The sequence below is a fragment of the Melospiza georgiana genome, chromosome 4 (genome assembly GCF_028018845.1).
Source record: "Melospiza georgiana isolate bMelGeo1 chromosome 4, bMelGeo1.pri, whole genome shotgun sequence".
Lineage (NCBI taxonomy): Eukaryota > Metazoa > Chordata > Aves > Passeriformes > Passerellidae > Melospiza > Melospiza georgiana.
Genome location: NC_080433.1, coordinates 31,963,013 through 31,979,839, shown reverse-complemented (window position 1 = coordinate 31,979,839; position 16,827 = coordinate 31,963,013). Strand labels below are relative to the sequence as shown.

General features: G+C 39.2%; 1 protein-coding gene across 5 annotated transcripts in view; it reads right to left on the bottom strand.

The window, feature by feature from the left end:
- The window catches only part of TNRC6B (trinucleotide repeat containing adaptor 6B), a 119,395-nt gene that overhangs the window by 52,709 nt on the left and 49,859 nt on the right, over positions 1–16,827 (bottom strand). Inside the window, exon 1 of one of the 5 annotated variants that reach the window (XM_058022898.1) lies at positions 15,782–16,050. The exons of the other annotated variants lie outside the window; for them this stretch is intronic. Coding sequence (XP_057878881.1) covers positions 15,782–15,786 — 5 coding nt within the window. The 5' untranslated portion in view covers positions 15,787–16,050. Of the gene's footprint in view, positions 1–15,781; positions 16,051–16,827 lie in introns of those variants that run through there. 5 annotated transcript variants of the gene reach the window in all.

Below are 16,827 nucleotides of genomic sequence, written 5' to 3'. Positions count from 1 at the left end.
ATTTGGCTACTGAATGAATGCCTGGACATGGTGTTTTGGATTTTTTTCACCCTTTCAAAAGGACAATCTGGCAGCAGAAACTTAAGTCTCTGGGCAATAAAGGTGTGTATCACCAAGTTGTCCTGTAGCACAAAACCAGAGAGCAATTCAGCATTATATTTGGTACACAGCTTTCATCACACAAAGCATTTTTTCCTACTCACTACATAGTTTATGTTATCATTCATGCATTATGCCTTCAACAGAGGACTGATGAAATTTAACAGCTTGGCTTCAAAAAATGGCCTTCCACCCCCACTAATTCATCAAAAGCCATCAGCACAAAGTTGCTGAGTTTTCCTGAGTTAAACCAGTCACCCAATCCTCAACAAAAAAAGTCTTGAAGAGTCTAATCAACTCATTGCCACGTAGAAGTAAGACCAAGTTCAAGATCAAATACTGCTGAGATGTATCCCAACATATCTGGAAACCAAGAGGGAGCAGCCTCTCAGTCTGCAGCGTTACTGACAGTGACGGTATCACGTGCCCTCCAAACCAACAGACATGTCTGTCTAATGCTACAGACAACCATTACACACACATGGAGCTCTCCATGTCTGGAAAAGCACAGATATGTGATTTTAGCCAGTACTCAGTGGAATTTCATTACCTTCACAAAGCTGCTGATCCCCAGCTTTTATCTAGTAATGGATATCCTGTGCAAAATGTCTAATTGTGTTGCAGCATTTTCTCACACTTTTTTGAGTCAGTCTAAGTCATGGAGGACTGCATGTATACAAAGAAAGGAGTTACAACTATAATGTTACAGACCATGGTTGTAGTAGGGTCATCGAGATTCCACTGCAGACTGCATAAGGTCAGGATTCCCTGTGCCAGTAGTAAAGAGATACAGTATTTACTGCATCAATAAATCACTCTATTTTATAAAGCTACTATTCAATATTTGTTGTCTATAGATAACCACAGGTGATAAAAACCTAAAATCTGGTGAAACAGCAATGTTAAACTGCAAGCCAGGTGTTTCAGAGTGAAAAGCAAAAAGCTTAAATACATTTACCACTCTAAGTGTATAATTAAAATACTGTTCTGTCATACATCAACTCTGGCATGCATTTCAAGGTTTCTTTACAATATGAAAACAGATATAAACTTCCTCCTTCCCCACTTTCGTATGAAGATTTAAACACTGATAAAAGTTACCTTGATAAATTCAATCCCATAAGCTATGTCCTTCAAATGGCTTTTAGGATCAGATGCACTGCACCATTGACAGGATGGAGCAATATTTGTAAATGCACACGACACTGCTGAAGTGAGTCATTTGCTAATACACCATGTCCTCCTCTTGTTGGGGAGCTTGCACCTGCTGTTAAAAGGCTGCCAGGCAGGGATCAGATCTCATTAGATCCTCAATGAGGATGACAGACTGCACACCCTGCTCAAAAAAACCAGGTAAATCACAAGGGAATTAAAGTCTTCTCTTTGCTGCATTGCTACAGACTTTCTAAAGGCCAAAGGCATGAGACTTACTCCTAAAATGTAAGTGAATAAATGGAAGGTGTGGCTCTTACTAAGAAATTTGATACACTCTCAAACACTGAAGAAAAGTGAACTTCATTCTGCTGAATTAGCTCAAAACAAAGATATATGCTAGACTTGTCATCTACTTCTAAAGCACCAAGATCTCGGGGGCACTGAAAAATGACTGTGTTTGATGCTTAGGTTATATGGTAAGCACAGACATTCTTTGCAGAGCCTGATGTGGAAGCATTTCATCCCCAGAGGCTGCTTCTCACCCTTCTTACTGCAACCAGCTGGCCCATCCTCTTCATTAGTCATTTTTCATTCAAAAATGAGATCAATAAATTATTCAAAACATCACAACTCAATACTCCATGTCATGACTCGTGCCTTATTAAGATGTAATCTGAAATTATTCATTGGCATGCAGAATGAAAACGAGAGAATTATAAAGACTGTGCAGGAAATGGGAAAAATGAAAACAATACATAAGAAGTGCAAGATGTGACTTGTTTTGAACTGTAAGAAACAAAAAATCCTTCCTTGTGAAACTACTTAAGCAGCCAAAAAATTCAAAGCCTTTCCAAACTCATTATACGTCCTCAAATAATCACTTGAGTTTTGAGGACAAAGATTTGATTCTGGCATTCTAAGAAAATGATTACCTGAGATCTCAGAATAGCATAAAGAACCAAACACTCTCACCAAGGCATGCAGCATCTACAAGCACCACTTGCACTCTCAATATCTATAACCTTATTTTTGTCTCTCCTCAAATGCAAATTCAGCACTCATATGCAATGCTGATCACTCCTCCCAGTTAACAGCATCACATCAAAACTCTGAAATCTACTGGTTTGCTGTTTGCACAGGATACTGTAAAAACAGTGGAAAAGATACAGACCACCAAAACATAATGGTAAGTGTAAGTGGCATTACTATACATATCCCTGAATTTCAAAGACTCAAATTTTGTGTGCTTTTGAAGAACACCAAATTTGACATTAGCTATGCACCCTTCTGTCCCTGTGATAAACATATATTCTAGCAATAATTCTAAAGGCCAACATTAAATTCCTAAGCATATTGTATCATACATCTGCATGTTAAGATATGACTGAGTATGTATCAAGGAAAATTCCTTCTATTTTAGCAACCTCCCAAGAAAACTTTCACAATGTAATTCAGAAAGCAAATAAATATCAGTAAGGAAAAAAATCCCACCTCTTTCTCACATGCATACAAGTATACCTTATGTGCACATAATGTACAGCAATGTAGAAATGCCTCACTCTTTGAAGGTTTTTAAGCTATAATTTTTCCTCATGCTCTTGGCAAGCTATGTTTGGAAAGGTAAGACAGCTGTCAGTATGCCACAGAAAGCATTATCAGGAAGCATATTACACGTTCACTCAAGAGCTTTGTAAGGCCACAGAAAACTGTGACTACCTGATGATAAATCCATTTTTAAAGACACCACTCCAAGGATAAATCAAGTTAACACCACAGTTACCACTAGAAATACCACTGCTTAGTCAAATGTTTTTTCTAAAAGAATTAAAGCAGGAAGTTACTAGAATTCAAGGAACAAAACCATCACAAGCAGCAGCCAGTGCATTACAATAAAGTCCTGCCACCCTAAATCACACATCTCCCTGACTGAGATAGGAAAACAAGGGCTGGTGCACAACACTGTAGTGCCCACCTTCCCCATTACTGTGCACAGCCTGAGACACCCACAGAGGGTACCTTAGAAAACTGTAGAAATGTCTCTTCTCCACTTCAAAAAGACTGTAAGAGGGAGGAGAACAGCATTCTGCAGGCCACACAATCATACCTGTTTAACAGTTTATTTTAAATTAAGTAGCCACAACAGTTATGAGGCAGAAGCAAAATAAATTCTAGAAAATAGTCCATTAATAAGCAGAGATGACTGCCACCTCTCACAGTCACTAATCTGGTAGGCTATTTTTGATTCATCCATTTTTACAGTCCTGATACTGTGCACCAATCTCTAGTTGCATTTTTTTTGTTTAAAAAGTTAACTTTATTTCATGCCTTCTAGAAATAAAGCACAGATTAAACCACCTAGTCTAGACATGCAACTCTTATTAATTGCTAAATAAACAATCATTTCCTTATTTCTTAAGCAATGACATTAGAAAGTTTAAGTGAAAAGTGCTCACTGTATCCTCAGGCATTTGTCTAAACTAAGGGTAGTCTCCCACCAGGAAAGAATTTCTTTTAACTATGGCTGCAATTTTTATGGAATTGGTGCCTGCCCAATCTCAGCAGTCAGTCATCTGAGAGCTTCTTCTATTTGCATTGAGTGCAGTAGGCAAGATTGCTGAAATCTCATTCCTTGTCTCTTTCCAGGAATTATAATTTACAGCTTAAGTGATGAATTTCACTTGCTGCTGCTTAAGTCATTCACAGATAGAGTACCAGATCCATTCCTAACTTCAAGCCCATGTAAGTATCTCCTGCTTTTGAATACATTAGTTTAAGATAACTTACGAAATTTTTCAAAATATTAAATAATCAATAAGGACTGAATACACATCTTGCTTTCAAGTGTCCATTCACACTCAAAAAGATGGAAACATTTTATAACTAACTACACATTACTATTAAAGAAGACATTTCTCTTGTAAACCAAGCCAGCTCTAGAATATCTCTATTCCAGAAAGGCTGCATTCCTTCACAACATGGAAACTCTTGTCAGAAAATTTCTTCAACATACAAAAATTCTAAGATGACAGGAACTTGCAGACCATGTACAACATGGCTATGGATAATCATCCAGGCATGGCCACTCTCTTTTTCTGTTACAGAAGTGGGAAATTCTAAAGTAAGACGTAATCCAGAAAAGAATCCAGAATGAGGAAACTATTGAACTGCCACCTCAGAGATTACAGAAGAACATGACCACAACAGTACACAGAAAATAAAAATGTTAAGTTACAAGAGAAAAAGTGAGGTAAAAATTATAGTGATATAAATGAAATTTTAGCATTTAACATATTTTTGAAGTACCAAGATTAAGCTGATTTGTCCTGTTAAATTCTCCATCCAAGTAGTGTTTGCTACTTTTAGGCTACTTTTTGCCTTGCTGCATTACACAAGATTATTTTTAATCAAAACCAGACATTTCTCATGTTCAGTGATGTCAAAGAAATATATGCATAAAACTCACAGACTATAATCTTCAAAGAGTAACAGAAATTCTTTACTTCTGAGTGGTTAGAAGTGCGCACCCTTTTTCAGCATCAGTCCTAACAGAAACAGCTAAATCAGAAAAGCATTCAGCACACAGATCCACCTAAGTTCGGCATCTTTCCAGTGATGAATATAATTCTGACCTCTGCTGACAGAAGACCTGAAGACTCCTATCTTTAATTAACAACTACCCCTTCCTATCTAAATGTCACTAGTGTGCAACACAGCAGTTTCCTTTTTTTAGGCACTAGACAAAAGCAGTGTATGATCATGACACAGATGTCAGATATTCACTGTTCCACAAAACACTGCACTTCTAATCTAGTCACTTAAACCTTCTCTCGATCCTCTTTAAGAAAGGTAGCTCTGCATAAAGGCAGGTCAACTCTTTGCTGCTATATAAAGTTGAAGGTCAAAATACGTAAGCTGATGTGGGAGACTATTTCCTGCTGAAAGAAAAGCCCTTTAAACACTAGAACCTCAAATCTAATTTGTCAGCTTATTGATGCTTCCATGCGCACTGCCGGAGCATCTGTCTTTCTGTGAAGCCACTGTTTTGGATAAATGGTTAATGCTACCTAGCAGAAAATTAGCATGACCTTATAGTAGAAGCAATACAGAATTCAGTCACTTATGTAAGCATTTAAAATTCCAAATTTTAGGTGAAAGACCAGACCTTCAGCCTTAATCAAATCTATCTGCTAAGCTGGAGGTGCCAACTGGACTTATGGTTATCAGTAACTGTGACCTACACTTGACTGACCTAAATAGGGAAGTGCACCAAGTAAGAGTCACCCAACTTTTTCTTATGCCCTTTCTAAAGAGTATAAAAGAGAAAAAAATACATTTGGCTTCACCGGAAACATTTTTAGTCAAACCAGCCCTTTATATGCTTCCACTTAACTAACATCTTTTAACAAGAGAGTGGGGGAAACTTTATTCAGCCACTGAAGCTATGCTACTTAAATTAAGGGGCAACACAGCTCAGAATGAAACAAGCTCATCTGGGTCTCCCACTCACCACTGCAGAATCTAGCCCATAACACTGTTACTGGTGATGACTGGGCAGCAACCTCAAACTCAGCAACTCATCACTAGATGGCTACAGTATTTCTGGAAGACCCGTTGGGAAGAACTATACAGTTTACTTACAGTATATTACCAGCTGTAATAGGTGAATAAAGCAAGACCTGCCACAACAAAATCTACCTCTGAAGTGGTCCAGGCTTATGCAACAAATCTGACAAACCCAGTTTAAATGTCTTCTGAAGCCACAGCCGAAGGCAAGTGGGACTTGTAAACACTCAAACAGCTGAAACCAAAAAGGAAACTCAAAGGGTTTTCCACAGGGCTTGGTTTGGAGCAAGTGGTTGTGTGGCACTCGGCTGCTCATTGGGTTTAAACCACGACAGTGCATAAAAAAAGAGGGTGAGTAAACAAGCAGACCACTGTAATACTCAAATTAATTATTCTGATTTTCATTAACTATCAATGAAATTTTTAGATGCATCCTCAAATTGCACACCACTCAGAGTCAATTCTTTCCAAAGAATGAGGCACAGTCACATTGCATACACCCAGAGACATGAGTGCTTCAACTCCTCAGGAGTGAGGTATTCCACTATTAAGCTTTTGATGGACTGTTTTGATGGACTTCTACTGTTAAGCTTTTGACTTGGACTTCTTTTTAGAACTATTTAGCGTTTTTGTTACTTTCAACAAACAAAATTAAACTTACTTCCTGGTAAGCAAACAAAAACCACCTCAGTCTTTTGTTTGGTTCTGGGTTTTTTTTTTTTGTATTGCTTGTATTCTCTGGCTGAGTTCCACATTCCTAATTTAGGAAAATAACCTTACTATACATATGCATAAAGCCTCAGTTAGCAAAACATAGCACATAGATTAATAAAAGTACCCCACGTAAAAAGAAAAATTCTACTTTGCTATTAGAGCTTGCTATTAATGACATTTTGCCTGGAAAAGAAGTCCCTTTTACTGTGAAATGGACTTTAAAATCCCTGTCAAGACTTTTAATAGCAAAGAAAAAGAATTCATAATGGTGATGTTGATTCTATAATAATATTTTAGATCAAAGCCTTCTTCCTAAAGGGAGCTTCTGAAATAACCAGAGCTGCCCATACATTCAATAGAAGCTACTCCAAGCTTTTACTTCAGGAAGGAAGAAAATACCAGGCAGCAAACCTTCAGCAGGTTCTCACTTCTTTCATACTGCACTGAAAGATAACAATGTTTAAAGCCTCATTAAAAACCCCACAGTATTAAATACAGAATGTGAATTTCAGTTTAATAAACAGTCAACTTCAGGCAGACCGTCTCTGAACTAGGTTTTCACTTCTATTTTAAAACATCAAAGAAAATCAAATTTCAGGGCATTTTCTTTATGTCATTAGTATTTCTCAAGGTAGCATGCAGAGCAGTAGCTTTTAAGCCTGAATTCCTCTACACTCAGAAAAACCCCTTAGTCTGACCTCAAGGCACTGCACTAGGATTTGTCACAATTTGTGACCCAGCTATGTTAATCATGCTCCTTGGCAAGTGGAAACCCACAAGTGCTGAACCAACTTTTAACACTAAAGTTTCAGCTCTTGAATTTTGAGAAAGGCAGATTACACAATTCCATCTCTTTACCCACATTATGATTTCGGTTAAATCAGCTTTGTTCCCTTAAATCCACGAAGGAGAAAAAAAAAAAGCAGCATTCTATTCACAATTCAATACAGCTGTGTATGACTGGCTTCAGCCCCAGGCCACAAGCCAGGAACTTCTGAGTTCAAGTCTGGCTCTGCCTCTGCCTTTCTGTGTGGCCTCTGGATTTCCCTGCTGCTCCTCTAACGTCTGTACACTTACCTTACAGATAGGCACTTGCTTCGCTTGTGCAGGCTTTTCCCAAACACAAAACTCGAACTGACTTTGAGAGCCATTTTTATTGTGTACTGAACACCAATGCCCTGCCAAGAAGTCTCTACCTGTCAGTTGATACCTGGTGGTTTTTAACTGTAGTAACTGCCAACATGCCCTTATTACACATATGCATACACACACCCCTGTCAGACACAAGCAAATAGAAAAATACGCAGTAAGCTGGAAAATAGACAATTATTTCAAAGTTTCTTAAGACACAACATGAAAAAATGAAATTGAGTTACATGCTATAATTCAACTTACAATGAAGAGCTATCTGCAACCTTGTTCTTTTTAATGCACTGATCCAGTGATGAAGCCTGTTTTTAACAGCTCAGTATGAAACAAACAGAGTAAGCAATGCTCAAGCTAAAATGATCACAGCAACTAATATTTAGAACGTTACCTAAACAATAGAAGAATGGCCTAAGAATGCAAAGGAGAAGAAGCATTTAAGCTTAACCAAGTTATCTAACACTAGCTGAAGCATCATTTAAAAGGTAAGTTTTCTCAAGAAAAAGATCAAGAGAAGTTACATAAATTTAAGCTGACCCTATACTTGGCAAGTCCATGGTAGGAGAGTTTCACTTCACATCACCTGGACTGAACCAAAACGTTACAGCCTTTTCTGAGTGTGAAACAGGCAAATACAGCTCATCATCTTTAAAACAGTCACCTTTAAATCCACATCTGAGAAACAAACTTGTCCCCAAAACTTTATCAAGACAGGCTGAATTTCCAAAATTTAACTTCTTTGGTTTTCAATGGCCCAACTAGAGCAAGCTAGCTTAAAGAACTCTGCATCTGAAGCTTTAGGGTACACTAAGCTGCAAAAGTAAATTTTAGACTCTCAAAGTTGAGCTTTTGTCTGCTTTTGCCTTTTTCATCTTGTTATACCTAAAATCTGGTAAAACCACACTTCCTACAGTTTTTAATGTCAGGATATATATTTTATTTATAGTAACTGGCAAATGTAGAGCAAAACTATCCCCTAATATATAACATAGCAGAGTTAATTGGACGCAGAATAATGTGTTATTTCATGATAAAAACAGTCACTCAAGGACTTAACGAGAAGTCACCATTCCAGAACAGCTACCATGTAAGATGAGGTGGTTAAATGCAAATTCAGATCGCTTTTGCACAAGAAGACTAAACTGGTTTCAACAGCTGAAAAATTATCTGCATGTAAGGCTTAGGATTCTCCCATATCTATCTTCCTCTCTCTCAGCATTGCTTGGTCTGGTTGATATGTATCAAGCAGATAATGTGAACATTACCTGCAAAAGAACAGAAATCTGGACTCTGTAACTAAGGCTATTTAATTTTAAATTCCCATCAATATTGCTACAACTGACTTCTCTAGCACCAGCTGGAATCTCATTTTATACTAGGCTGAAAAAAGCTTTTGGGGTTTTACTTCAGGTTAACCAAGCATTTTAGAGGCAATTTGAACATAGCCCACATTTAGATTCCCACCAGTGCCCATGAACTTGTAATGACACCCACAAAGAAAAACAGAGCTAGATATAAAATTACATATATATATATATATATATATATATATATATAACCTCAACAGGACATCCTCTATTTCCATGTGCCATATTTTTAACCATTTTTATGTGCATTATTTTGTATTTTTCTGATATTTATCATAGAAGACCCCTTGACTAAAACAGTGAGGTAATAACACTAATAGTACCCAAGTCAAATTAACAAAATAGGAAAGGTTTATTTATATAGTCCTAACTAGGATATAGAAGTAATTTTTAAAAATTCACATGGGAATGAAACAATCTACTATTTTCTACCTGACAGGACAACTGGTGTTCAGTGTACATAGGAATAAGCTCGGAAAAAAACACATGCTAAGTTTTGGTACCCTCTGCCCTCTCTTCCCCTGCATATAGAAGGTAGTCATTTTCACTTTTATTGTCCTCAAATTATCTCCAAATAAGAAGCAGAATAGTCTGGAAAAAAATCCAGCAAGAGCTACCAGATTAGGATTTCCAAGCATTATAATACCAAAATTCACTTGCATGTTGTGATCAAATCATCCTCCCTATGAACCCTCAGCAAAAGGCTGAGCACAAACATGCTGTGTATTTCGCGGGCTAAGTGATGTATCAGAATATTTCAGTTTCACTTTAGTTGACGAAGTTCCAGTGCTAGCCAACCTCTTGCCAAAGAAAGCTGTTTTGTAGTCAAGTATATCTAGAGTACCAACACAGAATTAATGTGTTTCAAATCAGACCCTGAATCTGGCATGATTGCTTAAACAAAATTATATACAATTAAAAATATAAATACTAATACAGAAGCTGCAACAAGAGCCGTGAACGCTGCTACATTAACACCCTAATATTAAGTTGCAATGTCTTCTACTAACAATACTAAAATTCAAACCAGGGGAGAAAAAGTGGAAGAAAATACTGAAGACTTATTTTAAGGAAGGTTTAAGTGACCCAGGACACTGCATCCTGGAAAACTGGATAGCTCAGGCACAACCAAGTTCACAAACATACAATGAACCAGAATGACAACACATTCGTGTACATTTGCCACAGAGCACATGAAAAATGGGACAATTAAGCTCTACTCTAATTAATGGTTAAGTGGCATTAACAGATTATACATTTAACCTTCCCTATTTTCATATAGGTCAACTAGGTCAAAAAACTCAGAATCTACAAAAGCTATTTTAAAAACCCCAATTCCAGCAGTTCCACTGCAGCTTAAGTTTTGCCATTTTCCTATGTACACAGAGGCTGTGCCCAACAGCCACTGAGATTACAAGTGGACAGCAGATTTATGACAATGTTATTCAGCAAATGCTGTGCTTAATAAGGGGAAAAGAACCCCACTGAGAATACCAGAAGTAATTTTCCTGCTGTTTTATTTTTTAAAGAAATACTTCTTCTCTGCTTCAGAAATTAAGGCAATACTCTGCTTTCGTTCAAATCAATTCAGCTGCCATACTCAGACCTGTATTTCAGGAAGCCTTAACGCTCCAACTGCTAAGCACACTGGGAAAGTTGAGCATGCTTCCCTTATAATTTTAACATGCACAGTGGGGTTTAATGTAGTTTTAAGGAACTAAAAAAGAATGGTCACCTTGATTTAAAAAATTCATGTCTTTCTGCTTTTTAGTTGCTGAAGTAACTACGCTGTTCAAAGCACACCCCACTATGATGGAGCTCTACATCAAAATGAGGCTCTTCTGACACAAATTAGACAACTACTTCTTTGTTTGCAGAGAATGTAGCTATAAAAATAAGCATTAAAAAGCTGAAGCGTTTTTTCGCTGGACTACCTCCCTGTATTATTTCTTGCTCTTACTGAAGCCACCTCAAAATTTGTTGATCTCCCCCACTGCTAAAATGTGGCCTCACACATCCCATCCTAAGAGAAGAACTCCCCTGCTGGCATGAAATCAAACACAATTGTATCTTGATGCCTTGTTTCAGTTCTGCTGGAGTAAATTCCAAGGTCACATTTCATTTCTAAAAGTCTCAATTTAACACACGTTTTTATTAATATAAACATGTTTTATACTTTTAAGCATTTTTCCATCTATCAGTGTCAAGGTATTTTTAGATGATTTTCTCTGCCTAAAATATACAAACATCCATTTAACTGAGTTCAGACACAAATGGTAGCACTGTAAGGAGCAGTAGTCAACTTTCACTCTTACTAACTATGGCTTTTTAACAGAACTGCCCTCACTATCTCCAGATGTATTAGCACACATTTTTCCATGGTGTTTAACACATTTAGGTTTGTTCTGCCTTTAAAGTACATCTCGTGTTTTATTAATCTATATTCTCTTAGGTATCTGAAAAAACTCCAAGGGTTGTATCTTGTGTTATGTTTTCCCACATGACTAAACAGACTAATTAAAAGTAGTCTTTAAAGTACAATATTTTAAATGAGAAGTCCTTCGATTTACTCAGGTTATAACACCCAAATATCACATGAACCAGTTCTTAAGATACAACTTCCCAGAAATTATTAGAAAATATACACTTGTAGTAACAGCAGGGCATTTCATCCCTAAACTACAATGCCAGCATACTGTACACAGACAGGAAAACAGCCTTTAAAATGACAATATCCATTAATCTTGGGAATTCCCTTCAGAAGTCTGTTGATGGTACAAAAAAAACCCAAAAAAACAGGGTTTCCATACATTATGCTGCTCCCAGAATATATGTTCTGTCTCAGCAAAAAAAAAAACAAACCCAAAGCCACCAAAACAAAACAAAAGCCCAACCAAACAAAAGCAAAACACAAACCCCCCTGTTGTGTTCTTTAGTAGGAAGTCTATGTGTAAAGGAGAACTGAAGCAGTGACAAGTGCTGAACGTACAGCTGTGGATTGGAATTCACCACCAATACAGAAAAGCACCACAAATACAAAAAGGCACCGTTCCTCCTGTCTTCTAAAGAGCAATTATGGCACCATCACAACAACAAAACATAAATATTCTCAATATATAGTACTGATCTCCACGATAGCTCTATATTTGCCTTCCATGCTGAAATGGCCAAAACCTGTTACCTTGACACCCAACTTCAAGCAACTTGTTTGGCCAGTATTTGAAAAATGGCACGTGCAATCATACCATGTAAGACTGCTAATGCTAGCATTACATTAGCAACTAAAGATTTCAGAAGGAATACATCTGTATTTCTCCTATGCATTTGTATTAATCTGACCTGAATTTTACATCATTAATTCTGGAGCAATAATGTTAGCCCGATATTTAAAGTTAGCTACTTGAAATCAAAGGTAACAAAACTAGAACCCTGATACTCACATCTGCTTCCCTCGACAGGACATGAAATACAGGTCCTTGGAGCTAAACATCCTATGTATCTTATGTTCTTGCCTCAAATTTTGAGCTGTTTAAAGAGGAAATCAACACCTAACAAAGTGAAACAGCTCTTAGAAAGGCAGTAGATGGTTTCCTCATCAATTAAAGCAAAAATCACTGAAACTTTTCTGTGATGAACTACTACCAGCTGAAGAGAGTACCAAGGGTGCAGCTTCCAAAAAATATTGTTCAAAATAAACTGTAACTTAAAGGTCTCACCTTCCACCCTGGTCCAAAAGGAATGCAGATCCATAATGACCAGAATTAAAGAACTCTGTTTCAAGATGCAAGACAAGTTTCTAAAGGGGTACTAGGAAACTTGTGGACAGAAATTCTCTTCCAGAAATACTGTATTTCTATGGATTTTTCCTCATAGATTTGACACTTTCTCCTCTACCAAGCCACCTATTAATAAGTAAGAAACAAAAATCTTAAAAAGGTTAAGTTCAGCTGAAATCAGCTGGCAAAGACTGCATGATCTAACAAAGTTTCTTTTTCTTCCTTCTCAGCAGGAGAGAGAGAGGCTCAAAGAAAAGCAACTGAAACTAAGCATACTGATCTTTCAGTCACTTGTTTTCCCTGAATTTTTTCCCATTAGAACTGCAGACTCCTGTATATTGAAGCTCAATGGTAATAAGGCTTTTCTTGTCAATTATTTCTCAAGAATCTCTTAGATGTAGTGCAAAAATCTCCAGGGGTTCTGCTGACTACAGACTTCACTGCAGCTTTCAACCTACTAAAACAGTCTGCTTTGGAAAGGGAGTGATTCCTGTAGATACCAACAATAATTGACATGCAAATGCAAACAGAAAAATTTAATAAAGCTTCTGCACTCAGCATCGTCACTGCAAACTGAACGAAGCAAAAAAACTTCCCCTGCCCCCATGCCTCTGTAAGCTTTAAACTGATCTAGAAATTGCAACTCAAGTCAGGTCTCTCAAATGTAAGCGTTTTGTTCCCGCTGTACTGCAGGAATGCACCGAATACAAACAGCGTTGTGAATTGCCCAGATTCACACTTAAAATCCTACGGCTGCACAGACTGCACAGCACGCAACACAGCCCGCAGTGAGATCTGAGGGGTCAAAAGCATATTTGTAACAGGAATTACTTTAATTGGTCCTTCCTATTCACAATTACAGTCTCACAAAGCTGCTCAAATGTTTGACAGCCTCCTGATTGGAATGATTTCTATTATTCTCCATAGCTCCCTTTTGTGTGACCCACAACAGCTTCTGTAGCCAGGAGCAGCAGCAGTTATTGGGAACCACCCTGTATTCCACCACCTGAACCATCAAGCTATACGTGCAAACATCTACACATTCTGCAAGCGTGCAACGCAGGCAGTAAGGCATGAAGGCAAAAAATACACAGAAAAGGCAAGTACTGTTCTGAAGTGCAGATTCTGAGAAGACTACATCCTACAATACTGCCACCTCAGGACACAACTTAGGTTTTCTTTACTTCTTCAGTTCAGCCATCCCATTCTACAGCAATTATCAAATAAATTGCAGTAACTGATGTTTCTGTCCAGTAAGCTCCAAATCTGAGAATATTTCTACTTTAGACTGCATTTGAACACAGTTCTAATGTCTAATTATTGTTTGTCCATCAACAGGTAGATTCAACATATTTTAGCTACATCCAGATCTCCACTGAGCCCAAGAAGATTTTGAATAACAAAAGCCATAAGGGTACATCATGTCAAAGACACTGCACGTTTTTAGAGCATTTCCTCAGATACCTGCCAGTAACATGAGAGTGGAATCTAGTAAATTCATCAACCCTAAGCAAAGGGCATGTGTTACTTCATGTATTAACTGAAGTAACACATGTATTAACTATTAAATGCTTAAGGACGGAAATTACCAGCAAGAAACAGTATGTAAAATTTGAGTAGAGTTCTCTTTTATTAGCTTTCTCTAATCTAAAATTAAAAAAAGAAAACTCCAAAGACACCACCTCCTAATTTCCATGAGAAACAACACACTGCAGAATAATTCTGAGTATTTGCTAGTCAGAGCAGAAAAAAAAGTCCCAAGATATACAAGACTATAATGACAACAATCAGATGCATTTTCAATAAACTTATTGAAACCTGTCTCCTCCATTTGTGTTTAACTGTATGCATGTAAGGCCACAAAGAAATATAAAATACGAGCCATCTTGTAGGTTTACAAAGTTGATCTGCTAACCACAATCATTACACGAATACACTGCAATGTGGAGTACGTTCACACGATTATTTGCAGAATTATCTGCTGCTTACATATTCAGCTACAAAAAAATATCACAAAGCAATGCCTGCGAGGAAGGGGTGAAATATAATGTACACCACCACAGAAATTTTTTCATTTAACCCCACAGAAAGGAGCATTACATCACACCCTTACAATGCAGGAGGAGGGGCCTGTTCTCAAAAAGCAAGCTCCAGCTATTTCCCTTTAATTTTCTGCTTGGTTCTGGAGGGAGTTGCAAAAATAACTCGATTTAAATTTTTAGCAACACAGAAGGCTGGGGGGGGGGGGGGGCGGGGGGGGAAAGCGAGAAAGTAAGTGTAGGCAAAGGGCTGCGCTAAGGTGGAGATGAACGCTTGCTTCCCGTAGAACACGGCGGCCCGGCCGTGGCAGCATCCCGCACATTCCTGAGTACCTGGCGCACGGCGGACGCGCCGCCAGCCCGGCCGAGCCCGCGCGGAGCCCCGCGGCGGCAGCGCCGGGCCCGGCCGAGCCCCGGCCCCGCAGCGCTCCCCGCGCCGGAGCCGCCGTCCGTCCCTGAGCCCGCGGAAGGCACGGCCCCGGCCGGCCCCGCTCCGACCCAGCAGCAGAAAGAATGCGAGCTCGGTTTTATACATGCAAATTTTTGCAGCAGATTTAAGAGCTCCGGGTGCTGTGGGGAAGAAATGTCGCTTTAAAAAGCCTCTATTTAAATAAAACAAGATTTTCAGCACTATCTTGTACTTCGCCAGCTCGAAAAATACAAACGATCTTCTGTAATTTGCCTAGGTGTTTTAAATTACAAATATCTTCCAAATCCACACCGCACTCGTACGGAGAGCTCCTTCTAAAAAACCCAAAAAATCCACTAAAAGTGCCGTACACGTACAAGCAGACAAGATCTGAAGCAAGTCTTTGTGCTAGAAAAGACACCTCTGCCAAGCCACGGATGAAAACGGTCAGCTCAAGCTCCTAAAGAAATCAACTGATAGGTAAAAACAATAAAACATAAACGTACCACTAACCTCATAAAGTGCAGCAGTGCTTAAATCCAGCGAGTTGAGGCATACAAGGTAGAAATGGAAATGAAAAAAAAAAATCCAAAAATGGTTTTGTGTTTTTGCTTTTTTTGTTTAGGTTTTTTTTTCTTTTTTGTTAATTTTTTTTTTTTTGCTCTCTCTTTTTTTTTTATTTCAAACGTTCAGAACCCAGCAGACGCTCCGTCGGCCATTTTGGCTGCGCTCCCTCGCTCTCTCCTCTCGCTCCCTCCCTCTCGCTCCCTCTTGCTCTCTCTAAAGGAAGCAGCTTTTTTGTGACCTTCAAATACGGGCGGCTCACGTGACCCCGCGCGCGCTGTCACTCACCGCCCGGGCCCGCCCCGCCCCCCGCCTTAAAGGCACAGCGCCCTGCCCGCGCCGGGCCGGCCTCCCCGCCGAGCCCCGCGCCAGGGGGGTACAGTGGGGAGCCCCGAGAGTACTGAGGGCGGCCCAGATGGAGCTGCTCTCTTTAAAACCGGCTAAAAAGACAGCATGCAATTACGCTAGCTCTATATTAGGGCTGCAGAGCCGACAAGCGGCGGATGGTGAATATTAAGTCCCTCCAGCCACAGGCGCTGCTCTGCGGTGCACCGGGAACACTGACCCCAGCGCTCGCCTGCAGGAACCCCCGTTTTAAGCACAACGCCCTCCTGACTCAAGGACCGGAGGTTCATGCTCGGACCAAAGTTAATCCAGGCTGTAAGCGGACTGCCCATGCCACACGCACGCATAAACCCGAGATCAAGGTCCAGACACGGGAACACCCGCAGGACAGCAGAGCAAACTCGGTCTCTGCCGGCTTGAAGTCTCAGGCTGAAACTCAGCCATTAGGTAGACACTCCACAGCCTTTTCCCAACAATTTCCATAGATAACTGCTCCAACAGCGGCTGAAACAGAGAAGCCCAGCATCTTGTAACATTAAAAAAAAAATCTGCGGGATGTTTCCAGATGTTACTGTGCAGAAACAGTAAAGAATACCGCTCAGCAAAAGCATATGGTGACACTGGTACGATCCTGCTGTGAGGAGACCTGC